Raw genomic sequence first — 22,020 nt, 5'->3', positions numbered from 1 at the left:
GGGGAGGCAGAAATCAGCAGGGAAAAGAGGAGGGTGAAGACTGGAATGGATGTGAGAAATCCTGCAGGAAATCCAAATGCAGGACCCCCCAGGGCAAATTCCCAGCTCAAGCTAAGTCAGTGGAGGTAATACTCCCAGACCAGTTATTACACAGCAAAACACAACACAGGCAAAAGACAAGCAAACATTCACGGGAAAAGCGCGAGGTGCACCAGGGCATGAAGAAGGGGAATGTAGTTATGGAACTACTCATCAAATTAAGAAAATAGACCCCTCCCCACCACCACCACCATGTCAAGTCCACGGCACACCACGCGGCCCATGCAAAACAGCAGCACTGGGCACAGGATGCTTTTCAGGGGATTTTCCCCTTTAGAAATAAACACAACACTTTCATTCCATTGGATGCAACTTACAAAGGGCGGAGCTATGTCTCCCATGACAGCGCACGGTTGCTAGGTAAACATCGTAACGACAAAGTCATCTCAAGATATGATTGGACCCTGGCAGGAGTAGGTGGGGTTTAAGCAGCAAAAAAAAAGAAAAGGTGTTTTGGATTTGTAGTTTAATATGAAGGGATATATATTGATATATGCACACACACACACAGAGGAAAGAGTGAGATCACACACTGGTTCTGACACATTCCAAGAGACAGAATAGATTCCTCCTACCTTCACACCTGCTGGGCCAGCGGACCGCTTGAGCCAGGCCTGATTTTACCCTTCATGCATCCATACAAGCCACAACTCCAAGTCCCAGCATGCTCTAAGAGAAAAGCCAGGCACGGCTCTGTCTGCTCACCCTACATCACTGGATACCAGCTAGCGTCCTGGTCTCACCCTCTCCCGTGATTGTCCAAGAAAAGTTTCTTGCTCATGACAGAGCCAGTCAGTAACACAGGTCTAAAACTGAGATTATTTAAAGCCAGCACAGACATTCAGGGTGAAAGGGAATCTGGCTGACTCTGAAAGGAAATGGGAGGAATTTGGAACTATGGTCATCTCAAAATTGGAATTAAGTTACTTGGGAGAAATTTGTGAGGAGCTCAATTCCCAATTCAGGGGCTGACAGGAAGGGAGCTCATTTTTCTTTTCTCTGGAAAATCTTTCTGTCTCTTTAATGCCCAGATGCAATGAATACAGGAGATAAAGACAGATTGAAGAACCACAGAGCTGCCAGTCCTGCATTTCTGATAACCCTATCATGATGCATTCTGAGAACTGCAGCACTGATTTCAGTGGGGACTACAAATCCCACACTGCTTTGGGATAGACGGTCAAAAAGCAGGACTGGCCAAAAAGTCTTCTTGTAACTTGGTAGCTCTGGAGAACAGCCCACCACACGATAAGTAAAATAGAGAAGTTTACAACATAGACACACACACAAACCAAGCCAAGGTGTCACCTGCTAAAAAGGAACTGGGCTGAGCTTAGGCAAGTGAGGGAAAGGTTCTGCTAAAAGGGGTGGAAGGTTTCTTTTCTCCACCACTCTTTAACACCTGCAATCCCCAAACCTGGGCTGGTTTTCACAATATCCACTTGTATATATCAGATCTAATAAATGAGCATAAGAATAGCCATACTGGGTCAGACCAATGGTCCATCTAGCCCAGGGTCCTGCTTCCAACAGTGGCCAATCACTTTATTCAGTCCAGTATCTCAATGGTGGGGATAATCATGCAGACAATCTTAACGGGTTTCAATCTTTAGACCTCAGCAGTGACTTCCTGCATACAAGACAGTCTCCTAGTGACTCACTGAACTCTTCATCGATCTGTAAAACTTTTATTCAATTACTTAATCATTTCTTTTGTATCCAATTTTTTAAATAAAAAGCACTTAGCTTTGCTTATGCCGATTCATTTAAATGCTCAATGGATCTACGCCAACATGGTCCATGATTTGACACACTGCGTCAGGGCTGGCCCTAACAATAACCTCATATAGTCCTTCAAGGCAGTAAATCAAACAGAAACAAGCATATCTCCCCTCAACCATCTCTTTTCCAAACGGAAGTGCCCTAACTTCTTCAGCCTTTCCTCATATGAGAGGAGTTCCATCCCCTTTATCATTTTGGTCGCTCTTCTTTGAACCTTCTCTAATTCGCTGACTCCCAAGGCAGACCTTAGCATCGAGTAACTATGATTCGGATTATTCTTCCCAATGTGCATCACCTTGCATTTGTTCACATTAAATTTCATTTGTTCATTTGGATGCCCAGTCTTCCAATTTCCTAAGGTTTTCCTGCAATTTTTCATAGTCCACGTGTTTTTATAACCTTGAATAGTTTTGTGTCACATGGAAATTTAATCACTTCACTTGTCGTTCCAATTTCCATATCATTTATAAATATGTTAAAAAGCACCGGTTCCAGTACAGATCCCTGTGGCACTCCACTGTTCACCCTTCTCCATTGAGAGAAATGGCCATTTAACCCTATCTGTTTTCTGTCCAGTAACCAAGTCCTATTCCACAGCCGAACACTGCCTCCAATACCATGAATTCTTTAATTTTCTCAGGAGTCTCTTATTAGGAACTTTGTCAAAAGGTTTCTGAAAATCTAGATACACGACATCAACATTTTTATTCACACCTTCAAAGAAATGAAGGGAATTGGTGAGGCAAAACTTCCCTTGGCTGAATCCATGCTGACTGTCCCATTAAATCATAAGTACATAAGTAATGCCACACTGGGAAAAGACCAAGGGTCCATCAAGCCCAGCATCCTGTCTCTGACAGCGGCCAATCCAGGCTTCAAGAACCTGGCAATCCCCCCCCCCCCCCCAAAAAAAAAAAAAAAAAAGAAAAAATTAATAATGTTCAATGGATTTTTCCTTCAGTAAAGATAGAAGCAAAGAATTCATTCAGTTTCTCCGCTATGACCTTGTCCGTACCTGAAAAAGTTGTTACTTTGAGTTTGTCTTCATATTCTCTTATAGCCTTCGTTACCAGTGCTTTGCATCTAGCTTGACATTGCTTATGTTGCTTCTTATTTTCTCATTCAGGTCCTTTTTCCATTCTTTGAAGGATATTGTTTTGGCTCTAATAGTCTTTTTCATTTCGCCTTTTAACCATGCTGGCTTCCATATGCTTTTCTTCTCACCTTTGTAAATACATGGAATGCATCTGGTCTGGGCTTCCAAGATGGTATTTTTAAACAACGTCTATGTCTGATTTAAAGGCCTACCCTTTGCAGCCAATCCTTTTAGCTTCTTTTTAACCATTTTCCTCATTTTATCATAGTCAACCTTTCAAAAATTAAATGCTGTTACAGTAGATTTCCTTTGTGACTTCACTCCAGATATTGCCTCAAAACTGATCGTGTTCTGATCACGGTTTCCCAGTGGACTCAACACCGTTACCTCTCGTACTAAGCCCTGCATTCCACTAAGGACTAGATCTAAAATGGCTCCCCCTCTTGTTGGTTCCTGGACCAGTTTCTCCAAGAAGCAGTCATTTATTACATCTAGGAATTTTACCTCCCTAGTGCTCCGTGATGTAACGTTTATCCAGTCAATATTGGGTAAATGAAATCATCCATTATTATACTGTTGTCCAATTTGCCAGCTTTCCTAATTTCTGTAAACATTTGTTCATCGGCAAATGTATTAATTGTGGATATCATGAAAACCTTGCCATAGAGGGTTTGAGGCTTTCCAAGGGTGGGGAGCCTGGGTTGGAGACCCTTTCTCTAAAGCTCAACCAGCACATACATAAGACAAAACCAGATAGTGTGTCACTCTCCTGCTGTTCTTCACCACGTTATTTAAAAAGGGGAAATAAACCAGGAATCAGAAAATGGAACAGACCCCGATATTTACACCCTATAAACTCCATCACTTCCCAGGCTACACACGGACTGATTGCTGCCAGTAATGGACGTTAACCGTAGTGTCCTGCACTGCAGGAGCTCCCCTACACATTACCCACCTCTTCTCTCAGTAAGGCCGGTTGGCATCCTTTGGCCTCTTCAGCTGCACCTTTAGACGCTTCATGCCAATCTGGAAGCCATTCATGGCCTGGATGGCAGCCTGGGCGCTGGCAGGATTGTCAAAACTTACAAACCCTGAGGAGTTAGAGAACACAGGGATAGATTCGTTTAGTAAAGGCAGGAAACAAGTTTTGAGGGCCAATGCTGATGGCATGGGGGAGGGAGGCTCCTACAGCTATGACAGAAGCTCAGAATACAGCTGAAGGGGTACATGAGGGCAGTTTTAAGCAACTCCCATATGCGAACCCTTGGGAACTTCTCTACGTGCTTACCTTGAAACTGCCCATATGAATTCCTGTTGAAAATTGGCTCTCTAGTACAAAACTGGCCATGAACCATGTACCTGCTCTTTCTGTGGATCGAATAGGTGTGAAATTACTGCACAAATAAGCCCCTCCCCCCTCCACCCCCTGAAAGGGGGAGATTTTCACTTCGCAGGTTTCAGACATGTAACTGCTCAGGTCTCTGGCATGATGGGGCACGTCCAAGGTCCATTCCTGAGTCCTTTGGACGTGGTCTGGACATATGTGTGGTTTCTGGGTACTATATGTGGGAGTAGACGTAAGGAGCTTGCCATTTCTTCCATGGGTGATCCCTCTTCCCAGGGCCTTACCAAAACACTTGCTTTGATTGGTAGCTCGGTCCACAAACACTTTGGCAGAGATAACATTTCCAAAGGGTAGAAACATCTGCAGAATCTCAGAGTCACTGAATTCCTGAGGCAGGTGGTAAATAAAGATGTTACATCCTTCAGGACCTGAGAAAGGAAACCAATCAAACTTAGAAGGACTTATTCCCCACCCCGTACCCTGCTCTCCGACCATTGCTGAGCTCACTTGATGCCCCAAATTGACAGTGGTTCCCGCCTTATGCTTTGCTCTCAGGCCTCTGAACTGCTAGTAGGGTTTGCAGCACCTACCTTCTCTCTGCTGCTGCTGATGGGGTGGCCCATGCTGGGGTACCAGGGCTGGCTGGGGAGGGAATGCCTGACTGACAAGCCCATAGGCAGCAGGGTACGCAGCTGTGAAGACAGAAAACACACAGATCAACCTACAGTTCCTCACTCTAATTACTACCAACTGAGGTCTTTCCCAGCCATACAGCAAAATTTCCCTCTCATTCCTATAACATTAGAGTTCTCCTGTGTCCCTGTAACTTCCTGGGCTCTGCTTCTCTTCTCCTCCCTATACCGTAAAACTAGAGGAGTTTCCCTTTGTCCGTAATCTGCTCCCCTCCCCCCCCCTATTCTATAGCTCTACAGGTGTTTCCCTGTGTCCCTCTCACCTCCTGGGCTCAGTTCCTCTCTTCCCCTCCCTCCCTTCCATACTGTAACACTAGAGGAGTTCCCCTGTGTCCTGCCCCCTTATATTGTAGGGGAACTGCCCTGGATTTTTGAAGCTCTACAAAAAAAAGTTACAGAGTCCCTCCCTCTGTACCTGTGTAGTGCTGCATGCCAGCGTAAGCTTGCTGGAGAGGATCCACAGGCGCAGCTGGACTCTGAGCTAAGACATCCCAAAACAGACGGAAAGTAGGAGTTAAATGAGAGTTAGACGGGAGCAGAAACCAGCCATTTATCAATGTATGTCTAAAGGTGGAGGGGCTGGTCCAGGCTTGTGTTGTCCTGTTCCATGTTTTATTTATTAGGATTTATTTACTGCTATTTTGAAGGAATTCACTCAAGGAATAAATCAAACATAAGCAATAGACAATTACAGCAGTAAAAACATTTATATGTCAGGTCACATAGCAGGGATCTCCCTCCCCCCCCCCCCCTCTGTACCTGGGTATGGATGAACACCGTTGGTGAAGACAGTGTCGGAGGTAGGCTGTCCGCTGGCTGGTGCTGGAACTGTGCTGTATCCATTTACTCCCAGTGCAGCAGGAAGTGCAGACACTGTGGCAGCCAATGTGGGAGGAGTGTTGGTCCCTACAGCAGCAATCAGAAGACCTTAAGTTAAAGCATCTCGCAGCTATTGGAGGGCTGTTGGATGACATCACCATATGTGGCTGACGCATCCTGCTGACCATGGAAACATTTAAAAATGGGCAAGCGAGAGACACATCCTGACAGGATGACATGGGTGGGGGAGGAAGGGGTCTCGTCCCTGTCACTCCCTGGTGAAGGGAGACTCGGTTTCCCCTTCTGCTACTGTTGCAGGGGCTGCACTCCTTGTCAGCTGTCCTCTTTAGTCACCCCCTACTCACCTGATGATGGGGTGATGGGTGTAGCTATGATGCCACTGGGGTTAATGGTAGCCATCTGATGCATTTGGACAGCTGCCATGGTAGCCATGGGGTTCAGGTAGGCGCTGTGTGCGGCCACGAGGGCAGCTTGCTGCTGCTGCTGCTGCATTAGCTGCGAGGGACAAGAGAAGAGCCGCATTTATACAGGGGAAGTCGGGAATGGGACAAGCCGCTTAACCTGAGAATGCAGGAGCCCCCAAATTCCGGTGTAAAACTCAACGGTCATTGTGATAAAGTAAGAGGCATCAATGCTAAAGCGTGTGAAGAGAAAGAAGAACCTTAGAGACCAAGAAAATGTGACAGAAAGATAAAGAAACCATCGCAATTGTACTGGGCACCAGCAGCCCGATTTGAAAGAATTTCCAAGCGCATCTTGCTATCCTGGATATATTTTTGTTCCACCCATGAGGTCCCAGAAGGGGCTTTTTTTGCTCTGTGGTACAATTAGGTACAGCAGCAGATTTAAACCTGAGAGACTGACATCAGGAAGCTCGTTGCTGTCTGTCTGACACCCGACAGTGCCACAAATCTGACCCATCTGGGAACATCCAGACAGACAGCAACCTCTTGTATTCAAATTGTAGAAGAATGAAAGGCATTTTCAGCTCTGGCGTATTCTGATTTTAGCTGGACCTTGCTGCTGTTTGTGACAGGGACATTGTGGGCAGAGAAATGCTCTAGTTTCTTACTGCTTGGGTGTAGACACTGTATGCCCCGAATTGCAGTGCTATGGGGCTGAACATGCCCAGCTGACTGGCAACCTGCTGCATCCGGCGTAATCCCCGCTCCTTCTCTGTGTCGGCAAACTTCACCACCAGGCTGGAGGAGGCTCCCTGAGGAGAGAAAGGACAGATTCACAGCAGAGCTCATCCCCTCTCAATCCCTGTCCTGCCCCCTAGATTACAGAGCGCTATGAGCTGTCTCTGGGGCATTCTTTGTTGCCTGTTACCTGCTTTACTTCCTCTGCTTTTTACTGCCACTTGCACTTCCCCCTCCACTGTGCTGTCTTGACCCCGTTACTGGTCTCCCTCATTTTCTTTGTACCCTGAACCCCCTTTCTTTGGCCCTTTGGAGTCTCGACCCCTCCCTGGTGCTTGAGTTGTTGCGATAGTCTTTGATTTCTTTCAGCTCAATAGACCAGTGTTTTAAAATGGCAGCTACGGTGGTTAAATAAAACAGAAATATTCAGTGCCCTTCAGAGGCAATTTTGGATGGGCAAACTGGGTGGGCACATGTACTGGAGTCTCCACAACACTCCCCTCCCCCCGTGCCAAGTCAAAACTTTACAGTAAATACCTGTGCTTTGGGGGGGGGGGGGTCCCCAAGCCCCGCCATTTTCAGAGGTCCTCCGGCGGCAAGAACAGATCCCTTTCCTTCTTGCTTCAACTGGCAACACTGGCCATGCGCTGCCCCACCCCTTTGCGCATGTTTGCTTTTCACGCATGCGGCAGGGGGAGGCTAGCACGATGGCAGCATTTAGACAGTAGAAAAGGGAGCTGTCCTTGTCACCAGAGGAGCCTACCAGCCAATAACAAATGCACAAGAATTTTGGGTGGTCCTAGGCCCACCCGTGGCTATGCCACTGTGCCAGATAAGATAAATATAATTACTGCTCTGTGCTGTGGGACCACAGCAATCGCTCACATCCACCAGCTGAAGTCTGCAAGTCTTTACTTGTTACTTTTCTCTAATCCTTCCCACTCTGCTACAAAGCCGATGAGCACATGCAGCCAGCACTGGACATCCCTGCTAATCAGATCAAGTCCTAGCTTTCCTGAGAATTTGCTGCTCTGCTACTAGCCGGGTCGGTAATGTTCAGAAATGGATAGTGGCATCCAAAGCCCATTTTGCGTCGAATTTCCAGTCCTTTATGCTGTACAGCATCATTTGTAGTCTCATTTCAGATCATTTGATTATACTCCATTTGCAGTGATCTGCATCCTGTCATCTTTCTGTGGTCAGATAGATGGGGGAGGGCAGGGAGTTAATTAGACTCCCTGCTTCTTATCAATAACAATACACTGACTGGCCATGAGGGGCAGCAGAGCAATCGAGGAAGAGAGGGGACCTTTCAATGCAGCCTCTTGCTGGTTGCTTTGCACTTCTGGACTGAAGACAAAGCTGCATACAGGGAAAGGGGATGGGATTTGATCTACTGCCTTTCTGTGGCTACAATCGAAGCAGTTTCCAAAGTCATAACAAGCTGCAGTGGGAATTGAACCCTGGTTCTCCTCAGCCCAGTGACATTTTCCCCTAGGGTTACCAGTGTCCAGCTCTCCCTTTTCTGGGCAAATGCACCTCCATCTGCTGCTGTTTGTCCTTACCGGCAGAGTCCGGCTGCCATGCAGACTGTTAATGGCAGCTTGTGCTTCAGCATGGGTCTGGAACTTCACAAATGCACAACCTGTGAAACAAAATATACAAATTGCTGAGACCTGACAGTGATGGGCCATCACCTCAGAAACTCTGCAGCAATGATTTCCAAGTCAACTGTTCTCTCCAGTGTTAAACACTGCAAACTGGGAGTCCATTTACCTTTGCTGGCCCCATCAGGGCCCCGCAGCACTGTACATTCATCGATATTCCCAAAGGCTTCAAACATTTTCCTGACATCCTCATCCGTCTGCTGTTTACCCAACATTCCCACAAAGAGCTTCCTGTCTCCTGAGGAGCAAGAGAGGAGGGAGGGGGCAGAAAGAGAGCTATTAAAAGCAGGGGGCAGTGAGAGTGGACATACATTAAAACAGCAGATCCTCAAGGCTTATCTGAGGACTGTCTCTTTCTAAGAGACCCCACTACACTAATACTCGCATGCAGGTTACATAGTCCGTACCCCAGAGAGACGGGATGCTCCCATTACCTCCTCCCCTGACCCCACCCCAGAAAGGTGGGGTACTATCCCCCCACAGCTCTCATCCCCTGCTCTTACCCCACACCCTACTACCCTCTCCCCTGACCACTGGGCTGTGGATGTCGATACCTCCGCGGCTTTCACTGTCTGCTGGCTTCACTTGGATGGGACGATTCATCTAAAGAAACAGAACAGAACAAAAACATTCAGATACTACAAATCTTAAAGAGATACGGGAAGAGAATCACCCACCGCCCTCTGCTTCCATATCTAAAAACTGTTCCCCCTGCTCCCACACTACTATATAATAGAATATACAAAGCTGACAGCTTTTCAGACAGAGACAGATGCTGAGATACTGAATGGAGGATCTGGTGGAAAGATGATGGGAGAATGGATCAGGATGATTCAAAGAGAAATGTCAGAATACAATGCTGAGTCAGACCAAGGTTCAGCAAGCCCTAAATCGTGCCTCCAACAGTGGCCAGACCCCAACACAGTAAATGATGGTCCAGAAAGGTAAACAGAGAGAAACATGATGGCAGATTGGCCATCCACGGCAACTACTATCTCCCCCTCTCCCTAAGAGATCCCACATGCCTGTCCCTTGCTTTCTTATATTCAGACATGGTCTTCATCTCCAAAGGAAAGGCAATTCCAAGGATCCACCGAGTTAAAGGTGTAACAGGGTTGAACCTGTGACTCCATCCAGCTTTCTTTGCTGCTCCAGAAATCACTAAAAACCAACCTGTTCAAAAAGGCATACCCCATCGACCCAACTTAAGTGCCTAAACCTTGCAACACAATAAAACCAAAGTTTGTAATAGACTCTGCATAACTCTCCCTCTCTACGATTCCCCAATGTGTCTATAACACATGAACATTATTCGTCCACAACAACTCTTTGTATTTGTTTCTCTACTTGAGATGGTGAATGCCTCTACGGTACAATGTAAGCCACATTGAGCCTGCAAATAGGTGTGGAAATGTGGGATACAAATGTAACAAATAAATAAATAAATATTCTTACACCAGCTGTTATCATCTGGAAGGGTCACTCCTTCTTCTCCCTTATTTCCATGATGTACAATTTGTAATGCCTCCATGGATGGGGCTGAGAAATGCAAGCCTGGGCTGTAACACCACAGTTGTTTGTTTCTAGAAACATCTTGGCCAAGATCATATCACTATTATTAAGTTGACTGTTGCCTGTCTATGTGTAATAAAAAGGATTTTAGAGATTGCTTTTCAACTCTATCTGCCTTGACTAACAAGTGCACTTGGGGTCTGCATTGTTGATTAGAAGTAATTCTGTTTAAAAATGATTGTTTAACTTTGTGTGAAAATAAGTTGGAATGCAGAAGATAAGACACAGCTCTAATTAATTTGGTATGTGAAGAGGAGGATGGTGCTTGTTTTCGAAGTTCAGACTGGCCACCTGGACTTGGAAACATGTGACCACATTCTCACAGTATGGCTTGTTTACCTATTCTCAAGCATTCTGTAATTTTCCTTGGCTCTGAAATAAGCTTTAGCTTAATAAAAAGGGGGGCTTGTTGCAGCAGAGCTTTGAGTTTCATCTGTGGGTGGACACCGCACAGAAAAGACTTGTTCCTGGTCATAAGGAGACTTCGGGCTTTCGCTGTAACAGGCCTCCCGGCTGATGAGATAAGGGCCTGAAATTCCTGACCAGTGATGTTGTATGTATAGTGTATTATTGCTTCTTTTCCTGGTCTAAGAACTCTTAGCATTGCTTAGATGTAGAGACCAGTGACGTAATGATTGTTTATAGATAGACATCGTTTCTTTTTATTTATATAGCTAATCGTTGTATATATTTTAATCATTGTAGATTTTAGCACCTCTAATAAAGGTTTCATTTACCTAATACGAATCCAAAAGAATCCACAGTAATTATTGAGTAGTCCGTGTCAGTGAAGCAGGCTGTAAATGCATAGCAGTACACCACGTTACTTTCAGTCGTGTACAACTCTATTTATTAAAAAAAAACTTATAGTCCACCACAAAAAAAACCTAAATCCCTAACCTCCTTTAATCTTCTGTTGCTTGATTCCTGACAATTTGATTTGTTGAAGCACAGACCACTGCTCTGAATTAGATTTAATGGCTCATAATGAGAGTAATGACTTTTTTTTTTTTTTTTTTTTTTTTTTTTTTTTAGAAATATACCATTAAAATCAACCCTTGAGAAAATATCTTTAAGCCAATAACAGCATTTATCTAGGCCAGACCTGGGGTTTACTGTGTGTTAAATGCCATTGATTCAAAGACTGAAGCTCCCAGCCCATTGGGGGGGGGGGGGGGGGGGGAAGGGGAAGGGTTATAGACTCGTGTTCTGTTCTGAGTAATGTTATAGCAGAAGAAAGTTTATTAAGACTTCCAATCCTCCCTGCATCTTTTTTTCCCTTTCCTGCCATGGACACAAAGATTATTTAATTTGATTTGTTTAATAAATCCTTGGAGACGGGAGAGGTTCCGAAGGATTGGAGAATGGCGGAGGTGGTCCCTCTTCACAAAAGTGGGGATAGGGAAGAAGCTGGAAACTACAGGCCAGTAAGCCTCACTTCGGTTATTGGAAAAGTAATGGAAGCCATGCTGAAGGAAAGGATAGTGAATTTCCTGGAAGCCAATAAGTTGCAAGATCCGAGACAACATGGTTTCACCAAAGGGAAGTCATGCCAAACGAATCTCATTGAATTCTTTGACTGGGTGACGGGAGAATTAAATCAAGGACGTGCTATGGACGTCATCTACTTAGATTTCAGCAAGGCTTTTGACACGGTTCCCCACAGGAGGCTCTTGAATAAACTAGAAGGGCTGAAGATAGGACCCGAAGTGGTGAACTGGATTAGGAACTGGTTGACGGGCAGACGCCAGAGGGTGGTAGTGAATGGAGTTCGCTCGGAGGAGGGAAAGGTGAGTAGTGGAGTGCCTCAGGGATCGGTGCTGGGGCCCATTCTGTTCAATATATTTGTGAGTGACATTGCCGAAGGGTTACAAGGTAAAGTTTGCCTTTTTGCGGATGACACCAAGATTTGCAACAGAGTGGACACCCCGGAGGGAGTGGAAAACATGAAAAAAGATCTGAAGAAGCTGGAACAATGGTCTAACGTTTGGCAATTAAAATTCAATGCGAAGAAATGCAAAGTGATGCACTTAGGGAGTAGAAATCCAAGGGAGGCATATGTGTTAGGTGGGGAGAGCCTGATAGTCACGGACGGGGAGAGGGATCTTGGGGTGATAGTATCTGAGGACCTAAAGCCTATGAAACAGTGCAACAAGGCGGTGGCCGTAGCGAGAAGGTTGCTAGGCTGTATAGAGAGAGGTGTGACCAGCAGAAAAAAGGAGGTTTTAATGCCCCTGTATAAGACGTTGGTGAGGCCCCACCTGGAGTATTGTGTTCAGTTTTGGAGGCCATACCTTGCGAAGGATGTTAAAAAAATGGAAGCGGTACAAAGAAAAGCTACAAGGATGGTATGGGAGTTGCGTTCCAAGACGTATGAAGAGAGACTTGCTGACCTGAACATGTATACTCTGGAGGAAAGGAGGAACAGGGGTGATATGATACAGACGTTCAAATATTTGAAAGGTATTAATCCGCAAACGAATCTTTTCCGGAGAGGGGAAGGCGGTAGTACGAGAGGACATGAAATGAGATTGAAGGGGGGCAGACTCAGGAAAGATGTCAGGAAGTATTTCTTCACGGAGAGGGTGGTGAACGCTTGGAATGCCCTCCCGCGGGAGGTGGTGGAGATGAAAACGGTAACGGAATTCAAGCATGCGTGGGACAGGCATAAAGGAATCCTGTGCAGAAGGAATGGATCCACAGAAGCTTAGCTGAAATTGGGTGGCGGGGGGAAGAGGGGTTGGCGGTTGAGAGGCTAGGATGGGGGAGGGCAGACTTATACGGGGTCTGTGCCGGAGCCGGTGATGGGAGGCGGGACTGGTGGTTGGGAGGCGGGAAATACTGCTGCACAGACTTATATGGTCTGTGCCCTGAAAAAGACAGGTACAAATCAAGGTAAGGTATACACATGAGTTTATCGTGGGCAGACTAGATGGACCGTGCAGGTCTTTTTCTGCCGTCATCTACTATGTTACTATGTTACTATGTATTATGAAGCCAGCATTGCAATGGTTAAACCAATTCCAGGATCAAAAGATAAGTACCTGTATATAATATGTAAGCTGAATTGAGCCTGCCATGAGTGGGAAAGTGCGGGGTACAAATGTAACAAAAAAAAAAAAAAAGATTAATTCTGGGCATCTGCAGGGATTTTACACACTACTATTAGTGTTGGGAAGGGGAGGGGGTAGAGAGAGAGAAAAAAATGAGTAACATCTGTGATTCATCATTAACACAAACAGAAATCCTGCACCTCCACTTCGACAGACACTCTGTGTCCTCAGAAATTCACCTAAAAATAAGTGCAAGGTGCTCAGATATGTCTTACTACTCACCATTCAAATTTCTTGTGTCACTTCAGTAACAGCAACACAACCCCCCCCCCCCCCTTTACAAAGCACACACACAGCATCTAGGGTAAAAAAAAACCCCATGTCCTACCAAAACAACACAACTACCAGCATTAACAAAGCAACAACATTACCTATGAAAAGGCAGCACTGCAAATATTACACCAGTATGGAGAAAACAGAACCAGCCCTCTACCTACAGATCCCTACTCAGCAACTACGCCTCATCTCAGCGAGACACACAGACAGACAATACAGACTAAGTGACCAGAAATTAGAAAGAAACATGCAGACAACTGAACTGAAAACCCCAAAGAAGCTCAAGGCTACACACAGGTTAACAGTCAAAAAAACAGAAACACATTTGTTTTATTCTGTGCAAATTACAAAAAATTATCATAGGTGCACAGTTGCCAAAATGAAGACCGCTGAAAAGGGGTGAAACTGCAGGGGGGGGTCTCCCATTCTCTGCCTTTAGATGAGAAGCTTAGATTCTGATCTTAGTTGGTTTCTTATCATCAGACCAGAAACGTGAGGAAATGTTTCAAAGGCAGATTTATTTGGCACATTGCACTGGAATTAAAATCCCCCATCAAAGCAGCTAAACGTATGAATGGGTTTTTGCAGATTAAGAGACATTCCCAGGGAGTAAAATGCACACAAATATTTCTCTTTTAAAATGTGACTGTGGTGCTTTACCACCAATCCACCTCCTGCAGAAAACTGTAGGAACATGCGGGGAAACCAAAGATTAGCAGCAATTTGTGTATGTACAAAAGGAAGCAGCTATAGAGCTCTCTCCTTTAAAAATTAGCTCCAAGGTTGTATCTTGTGTAATTTGAGGTCCTCAGACCTTTCCACATTAATGCAATAGAAAAATCAGCTCTAATCTTTCATGAAAAATGACAAAATGCTACTCCCAGAGTGCAGAAACTGTTCCACCAACGAGGGCTCAGTAAATGGTGCTGAAAAATCTGGGCCAAGTGCTATTCGAAAAGAGCCCTCTGGGTTCAGCGCTGTTTATAAAATAGTGCACGAGGCCTCCTGAAACCTTGTGCAACCCCAGTATTCTGTACCTTGCGCCTAAATATTGGGAACGCCTCTGACCCCACCCATGCTCCTCCTATGACTCCACCCCCATTTGGGTTGCGCACTATACAAATTAATACCAATTAACACCAATAATTTATTAGTTAAAGAGCCATTAACAATTACTTTACCCATTGCATCTTTGCCAAGTGTGGGCGACCTTTACACAATCCAGGGGAGAGCCTTCTTCAGTTTTTGATGTGAAAATTTGATTGTTGATCTGTGGTCTGGTACTATGGGAAGGGGAGGGGGATGGTTGAATTTTATCACCTGTGTATGTGGGGGAAGGGGAGGGGGATGGTTGAATTTTATCATCTGTGTATGTGGGGGAAGGGGAGGGGGATCCATCCACACCACATTTCTTGTTAAGAATATTTATTTGAATAGGAGAAAGGGAGATAATGGTACACGGTAATCTTTTTTCACCACTGGCTGCTCTTTGAAAATGCTGATATGTTGGAGTTATCATATAGACTATTGATTATTTCTGTATTTTCTATGGTGAAAATAAACAATACATTCACACAAAAAAAGTTAACTCCAGAGTCAAAGCAAATTGAAATGTATGTATTCCTGGCACCTTAGAACTGGACTACTCAGAACCACCCATGGGGGGGAGGGGGAAGGAGATAATCTTATAACTTTTCGTGCCTTATTTGTCACAGATTTTCAAAATCAAATATGTGCATAATTTCACTTCAAAAATCTACCCCACATAAAGTACCAGCACCTGTTCACACCCTGTTAACTTGAGCACAGAGTTTTTCCAGGCTAAACACACCTTAGTTCCCAATTCCCTTCAATCCAGTCTCTAGCACCTCCTTCTACAGAGGGTAACAGGATGCATGAAACAGTATTTTTATCTCTATAGAGGGTGGCATTGTGAAAATTGCCCCATTTCCAGGACTAATGAACTGATTTACTGAAAACATGGTTTTCAAAATGGTCCTTCCTACAGCCACAAGCCATCAGAACCGAGAATTGTCTGGACTCCCTTTAGAAGGTTGTATTACTTGTCAGGCCAAGAAATTTGAATGTTGTCAGAAGGCAGGAGAGAACTCACAAGATAAACCTTCTGGTTATTTATCACTATTCCAGTCTGAGCACCGACCCTGAGCCAGAGCGTCACTGACCAGTGGAGTGACAGAATGGTTTGGTGTGTGAACATCGGACAAGCTTTCTAACGTTTCGTGTTCCCAGCAGTGAGGTCTGCACCAACACACTCTACATAACCCAAATTACATCATTTACTTATTTGTTGCATTTGTATCCCACATTTTCCCACCTTTTTGCAGGCTCAGTGTGGCTTACATTATGCCGTAATGGCGATCGCCATTTCCGGAATGAGAAATACAAAGTGGTATTACATTAAAGTTCATAAATGATAGAGTAAATTATAGAGTAACTTAGATAATCAGTTCATTTCCGGCGTGAGAAATATGGTGGCTGTGCATTAACGTTCATTGGTGACAGAGTGACTAAAGCAGTCAGGTATAGAGAGTTCCGTTTTGGCTGGTACAGGAAGAGTTTCGTTGTCTGGTATTTAGGATGGATCATTGTGGTATGTGTTTTTGAACAGATTCGTTTTTAGTAGTTTTTGGAAGATTGTTAGGTCATGCATTGTTTTTATGACATTTGGTAGTGCATTCCATAGTTGCGTGCTAATGTAGGAGAAGCTGGGTGCATATGTTGATTTATATTTTAGTCCTTTGCAAGGAGATTCAAGAATGTGCGTGCTGATCTTTTTGGGTTCCTGGATGGTAAGTCTATGAGGTCTGACATATATACTGGGGCCTCACCATGAATAATTATAATCATAATAATAATAATCATCATCACAGTCAATAATAATAATTCCATTAATGAGTGGTCCTGTGAGGTGGGGTGGGGGCATGCGATGCAACACTCTCCAAGAAACTCTGCAGCTTTACTAAAGGGTAATGACTGTTTTTCAGCACCATGGGCTGGACAGCTCCTGTGAGAGATTTCAGAGGGGAAATCTCAGCTCTTGTAGGAATGCAGAAGCATAAGAGCAAAGAATTTAATGCCATGGGGCAGTGAGGGGTAAACCCTACACCCCACACCTGAGAACAGTCTGAGTTTATTCCCTCTCCCCTACACCCACAGCTAAGAATTTTCTGTGCTTATCCAAGGCTTTACCCCTCACTCCCCCCACATCCAAGGATCCCTTACCCCAGCAGCTGAGGATCCTCTGTGCTAATAAGCTCCTCCTTGCACCCCCATTCTTTCTGTGATGTAAAACTCACCTTTGAGATCTGCCTGATATTCATTTCAGATTTGGGGAGTGTGGAGCAGAGTAATATCCGTGCATTGGTGCTCCGTGTATTAGGGCTATGCCATTAGCCTGTAACTTAGAGCAACTGAAACCTCCCCAGGCAATCAGTGAAATTAATTTTCTGCTAATTGACTGACAGATTGATTATTGCTAATCTACTGTGCTGGGACTCTTCTCTTTGCACACCTGGACTTTCTTCCCTTCCCAAGAAACACATCTGCTCGAAGCCATTGGACCGCCAGGCTCCCTCCCACCTGAGAAGCTGGTCTCAAAGGCCACAGCTGGAGGGTGCAGTGTTGCCATGGTAACCTGCCCTAGCCTTCCCCTCCGTTGCCAGGTTATTGCAGGCTACCATGGCAACCCGCAGAATCACCACTGCGTGCAAGACGTGAAACAGCCTTTAACAGCAATTGGTAGCATGCATGCTGCTCAGGATGCACAGGGCAGGGGAGCAGGACAAAGCTCTCACTGCAACTTTCAGACCATCGTTTGTTTTGGCAATATCACTCCCACCCTGCAGCACCTTCGGCTAGTCCAGTAGTAAGACACACACAGCTCTGCCAATGTCCCTCACTCCCACCCTGCAGCACCTCCTGCTATTTCCAGTACCGAGACCCTCCCCCCACACACAGCTCTGCCATTGACCCTTACTCCTGCAGTGCACCACCTCACACTGAGACCCCTCCACAGCTCTGCCAATGCCCCTCACTCCTGCCCCACCATACCCCTTGCTATTCCAGCTACCTTCTCTAGCCTAGATGCACACACACTCCCTTAGAGCTTTTTGGATAACAGCTGCTTTCTCTTTAAACAGCAGCTCTCCGAGAGGAGATCTAGCCCAGCTGCTCTTTCTCAGTATCATTCGCTAAGCCATAGAGACACCAGTGAGCTGCATCCTGTTGGTAATGGTCCCATTCCATAGCTGGCAGATTTGCAGGTTTTCCTTCCTGCTGACCTGCTACCAAACCCCCAAACAGGAAGCAATTTGTAGCCCCAGCCTTACAGCTCTGGAGGTCAGTCTGAGCTCCTGTACCCCCCCCCCCCCCCCACTAGTGTGTTTATAGGCAGAACGTATGGCATCTCAACCCCAAATAACAATTCAAGTCACCCAACACACAGCTAGGGACCATGGAAACAAAGGGACGTGAAAGGTGGCAGGCACAGCTTTCTGAGAAATTAAACAGAGCAAGGAAAAAGAAATGCCCCTCATTCAGAAAGAGGAAAGAAAAAAAAAAAAGAGGATGAAATATTGATGTAATGGGAGAACCTGTTCTTTTCTTAGCATTTCCAAGAGGAAATGCAGACTCTGCAGTTGGTCCTACAAATGCACTCAGTCCCTCCCTACCTCTCTACCCTCATCTCCCCTTACGTTCCCGCCCGTAACCTCCACTCACAGGACAAATCCCTCCTCTCAGTACCCTTCTCCACCACCGCCAACTCCAGGCTCCGCCCTTTCTGCCTCGCCTCACCCTATGCTTGGAATCAACTTCCTGAGCCCTTACGCCAAGCCCCCTCCCTACCCATCTTCAAATCCTTGCTCAAAGCCCACCTCTTCAATGTTACCTTCGGCACCTATTCAGAAAATCTAGACTGCCCCAATTTGACTGACTGTATATTTGTCCTTTAGATTGTAAGCTCCTTGAGCAGGGACTGTCCTATGTTAAACTGTACAGCGCTGCGTAACCCTAGTAGCGCTTTAGAAATGTCAAGTAGTAGTAGTTGGTCCTCAGTGTGCTGTGCTGGGCCAGGGCTCCTACACCTGCCATAGGTACAGGTATAACTTGATAAACCTTGCAGCAAGACTTATGCTAACCATAACTTAATCTTTATGTTTAGAAGACCTCAGTCAAGCGGAGCTGTGGAGTAACTTCTTTGAAAGTTATATTTTATTTTACTTTTTATTACATTTTCACTTTACTTTAAGTCCCAAATTATTATCACTGGAAAAATGTTTTTGTTAAACTTAATATCATGCTAATGTTTTCACTTAGCTTGAATGAATCAGTTCCAAGGGGAACAGACAGCAAATTCCTCTTGGAACTGATTCATTCAAGCTAAGTGAAAATATTAGCATGATACATAATAAAAAGTAAAATAAAATATAACTTTCAAAGAAGTCCGGTGATGATAGGAATCAAGAGTTGCTGCACAGCTCCTGCTTGACGGAGCTCTTCTAAACATGAAAATGAAGTTGTGGTTAGCATAAGCCTCGCTGCAAGGTTTAGCAAGTTATTATTGTATTTTTGTGGCTTATGCAAAATATTGGAGCCTAGAAGCCAGCTTAGAGGTACAGGTATGTCATTAAACCAAATACTCAAAAGGCCTTAACTCTCTAGTAATACAGATACAGTAAGTCACCTCTCTGGGAATTTTGCAGCACAATCTGTATAGTTACAGGTCGCTGACACTACGGTTTAAGTTAGGGGAAAATTTGGCCGTCAACACCAACCGAATCATCAGCTATCTGTAGAGCTGGTGATGGTTAGTGATTTCCACCCCTATTCAGTACGGCCGATTATCCATTTAAATGCTGTATCTGGCATTTAAATCCCTCCCCCCCCCCCCACACATACATTTTCCTGACTTGACACATTTGAAAGTGCCCCCCCCTCTCTTAGTCCCAATGTGCATGGCTACAGACAGACAGAACACCTTTTACCAAGATGTGGCTGACTTAATTTGATTTTTAACACTGTAATGTTTACCCCCCTCCCCTCCCAAGACTGGATTTTGAAAGCTTTGCATCACCTTTGAGAGTTAACTGGACATTTATGCCCTTTATATACAGGCCACTGAACAGGCAATCTAAGGTGGAGGGGGTGACTTTATTTATTTATTGGCATTTATTAACCATCTTCATAAATAGATTCACTGATTTTTAGTGCTGGCTGACTAACCCTGCTTTAAGCCTATTCCAGCCACATCTTACCAGCTTAAATATATCTAGCTAAGTGACCACAAAGTTAGAAAGAGATTGTGTTGTACATGTCTAAACTGGAAACCCAAGAAGCCAGACTCTGCCTGTAATGAAGTACTGGAAAAATAGAAACAGAAATGCATTTCCTTCTATGCTTTGCAAAATACAAAGAGATTGGAGAGAAACATTTCCCAAAACTAAAAGAGAAAATCAAAGAATGAGCAGGAAAAACTATGCATCATTCTGGAGAAATAGAAACAGAAATTCATTTCCTGCTGTAATATGCAAAATGCAGAGAGATCAGAGATGCACATTTCCCAAAACTGAGAGAGAAAAGCAAAGAATGAACAGGAAAAACGCTGTATCATTCTAGAGAGAGAGGAAAAACATCACCTATAGCAGCAAACTTATGCTGTATCCTGCCACCGAGTTAGATATGTGACCTGACTACAGACAATACGGATCAGAACCTTGGAATTCTAGTTCTCTCTTCTGTTCTTTGTAATTCTCTCCTTCTTATGAAGAAATCCCCTCAGCAAGGTTTCTTTGCATTTATTTAATTCTTTTTAAAACTTATACCCTGCTTAAACCTAAGCAGCTAACAACGTAACATACATAATAATAATAATAAAAAAATCATAACCCTATCAGGGAGGTGCAGACGGGAGGATCACACAGCCTGTGCAGAGTCTCAAAGGCACCTTTCTGGATGCTTCCTAGGGTAAAAGTATGTTTTCCTTATTAATCTTGAAAGGACAGACAACTCAGAACAAGCATTATGAGGAGAAATTTGAAAGACGGTGATACAAGCATCTCTAATATTGTAAACAACGCTGAAATGTTCTGCTCAGTGTGTGGCGGCAGCCAAAAAAGCAAACAGGATGCTAGGAATTATTAGGAAAGGGATGGTGAATAAGACTGAAAATATTATAATGCCATGGTTCATCTGCACCTTGAGTATTGCGTTCAGTTCTGGTTGCCGTATCTCAAAAAAGATCTAGCAGAATTAGAAAAGGTTCAAAGAAGAGCGACCAAAATGATAAAGGGGATGGAACTCCTCTCGTATGAAGAAAGGGGTTAGGGCTCTTCATCTTGGAAAAGCTGAGGAGAGATATGATTGAAGTCTACAAAATTTTGAGTGGTGTAGAACCAGTAAAAGTGAATCGATTTTTTTACTCATTCCAAAAGTACAAAGACTAGGGGGACACTCGAGGAAGTTACGTGGAGATACTTTTAAAACAAATAGGAGGAAATATTTTTTCACTCAACGAATAGTTAAACTCTGGAACTCTTTGCCGGAGGATGTGGTAACAGTGATTAGCGTACCTCGGTTTAAAAAAAAGGTTTGGACTAATTCCTGGAGGAAAAGTCCACAGTTTGCTATTTTAACCCAGTAGCCTGAGGAAGGGCGTGGCCAGTCCCAAAAGCTAGTCTGTTAGTGCAACAAAAAGGTTTCATTGCTTGGGCTCTATTTCTCATTTGTTCTCCAGAAAATGCAGCACGAGGGGAGATTTCGATTTAGCTCACACCGAGTTACATTCAGATCCACTAGATTTTTTCCCAGTCTCCATAAGTCTTACAATCTAAGGGGCTATTTTTTTTTGTTACATTTGTACCCCGCGCTTTCCCACTCATGGCAGGCTCAATGCGGCTAATGCTCAAAACCTAATGCCAGCATTTGAGGTGATTAGCACCGGGCTAACACGCGTGTTCATCTGCGCAGAATGTTCAGAAGAGTCTAGTGCAGGAAACGCACCTAAGATCGTGGCAAATTGTATTGAAATGTACTCAAATGGATGTTAACGAGGTTATTTGCTATTCCCTCCCAATGCTCATCATTACCTTGTTTGTTAAGGCCCTGCAGACGTTACTTGTGTTCCAGGAAAAATCTGAAAGCGTTCCCCCCTCCCCCCCAACAGATTTGGCCTCTCGGACTCTGATTTAAACTAATTGTTATTTCTTTTGCCTTCTGCTGTAATTTTTTTCAGAGCACAATAGTTTGGCTGTGATCGTCATTATTGATTGTTTTCTGTTGCGATCCTGGACACATTGGTCTGGTCTTTTGTTAATGGAATCCGCCCTGAACTGTGAAGATAGTGGCATAATAGGAATCCCTGTAATAATGTGCCATAA

The 22,020-nt window shown here is 44.5% G+C and overlaps 1 protein-coding gene across 1 annotated transcript in view; it reads right to left on the bottom strand.

Moving 5' to 3' along the window:
• The window catches only part of CELF3 (CUGBP Elav-like family member 3), a 55,587-nt gene that overhangs the window by 11,709 nt on the left and 21,858 nt on the right, over positions 1-22,020 (bottom strand). Inside the window, exons 3-12 of the mRNA XM_030187045.1 lie at positions 9,218-9,266; positions 8,773-8,901; positions 8,562-8,641; positions 6,927-7,070; positions 6,199-6,349; positions 5,774-5,920; positions 5,430-5,495; positions 4,913-5,014; positions 4,607-4,750; positions 3,933-4,068 (exon numbers count right to left, since the gene is read on the bottom strand). Of these exons, the coding sequence (XP_030042905.1) occupies positions 3,941-4,068; positions 4,607-4,750; positions 4,913-5,014; positions 5,430-5,495; positions 5,774-5,920; positions 6,199-6,349; positions 6,927-7,070; positions 8,562-8,641; positions 8,773-8,901; positions 9,218-9,266 (1,140 nt within the window). The 3' untranslated portion in view covers positions 3,933-3,940. The remainder of the gene's footprint in view (positions 1-3,932; positions 4,069-4,606; positions 4,751-4,912; positions 5,015-5,429; positions 5,496-5,773; positions 5,921-6,198; positions 6,350-6,926; positions 7,071-8,561; positions 8,642-8,772; positions 8,902-9,217; positions 9,267-22,020) is intronic.

Source organism: Microcaecilia unicolor, chromosome 14 (genome assembly GCF_901765095.1).
Source record: "Microcaecilia unicolor chromosome 14, aMicUni1.1, whole genome shotgun sequence".
Classification (NCBI taxonomy): domain Eukaryota; kingdom Metazoa; phylum Chordata; class Amphibia; order Gymnophiona; family Siphonopidae; genus Microcaecilia; species Microcaecilia unicolor.
The sequence above is the reverse complement of the archived record's forward strand: the minus strand, read 5'-3'. Positions and strand labels throughout refer to the sequence as shown.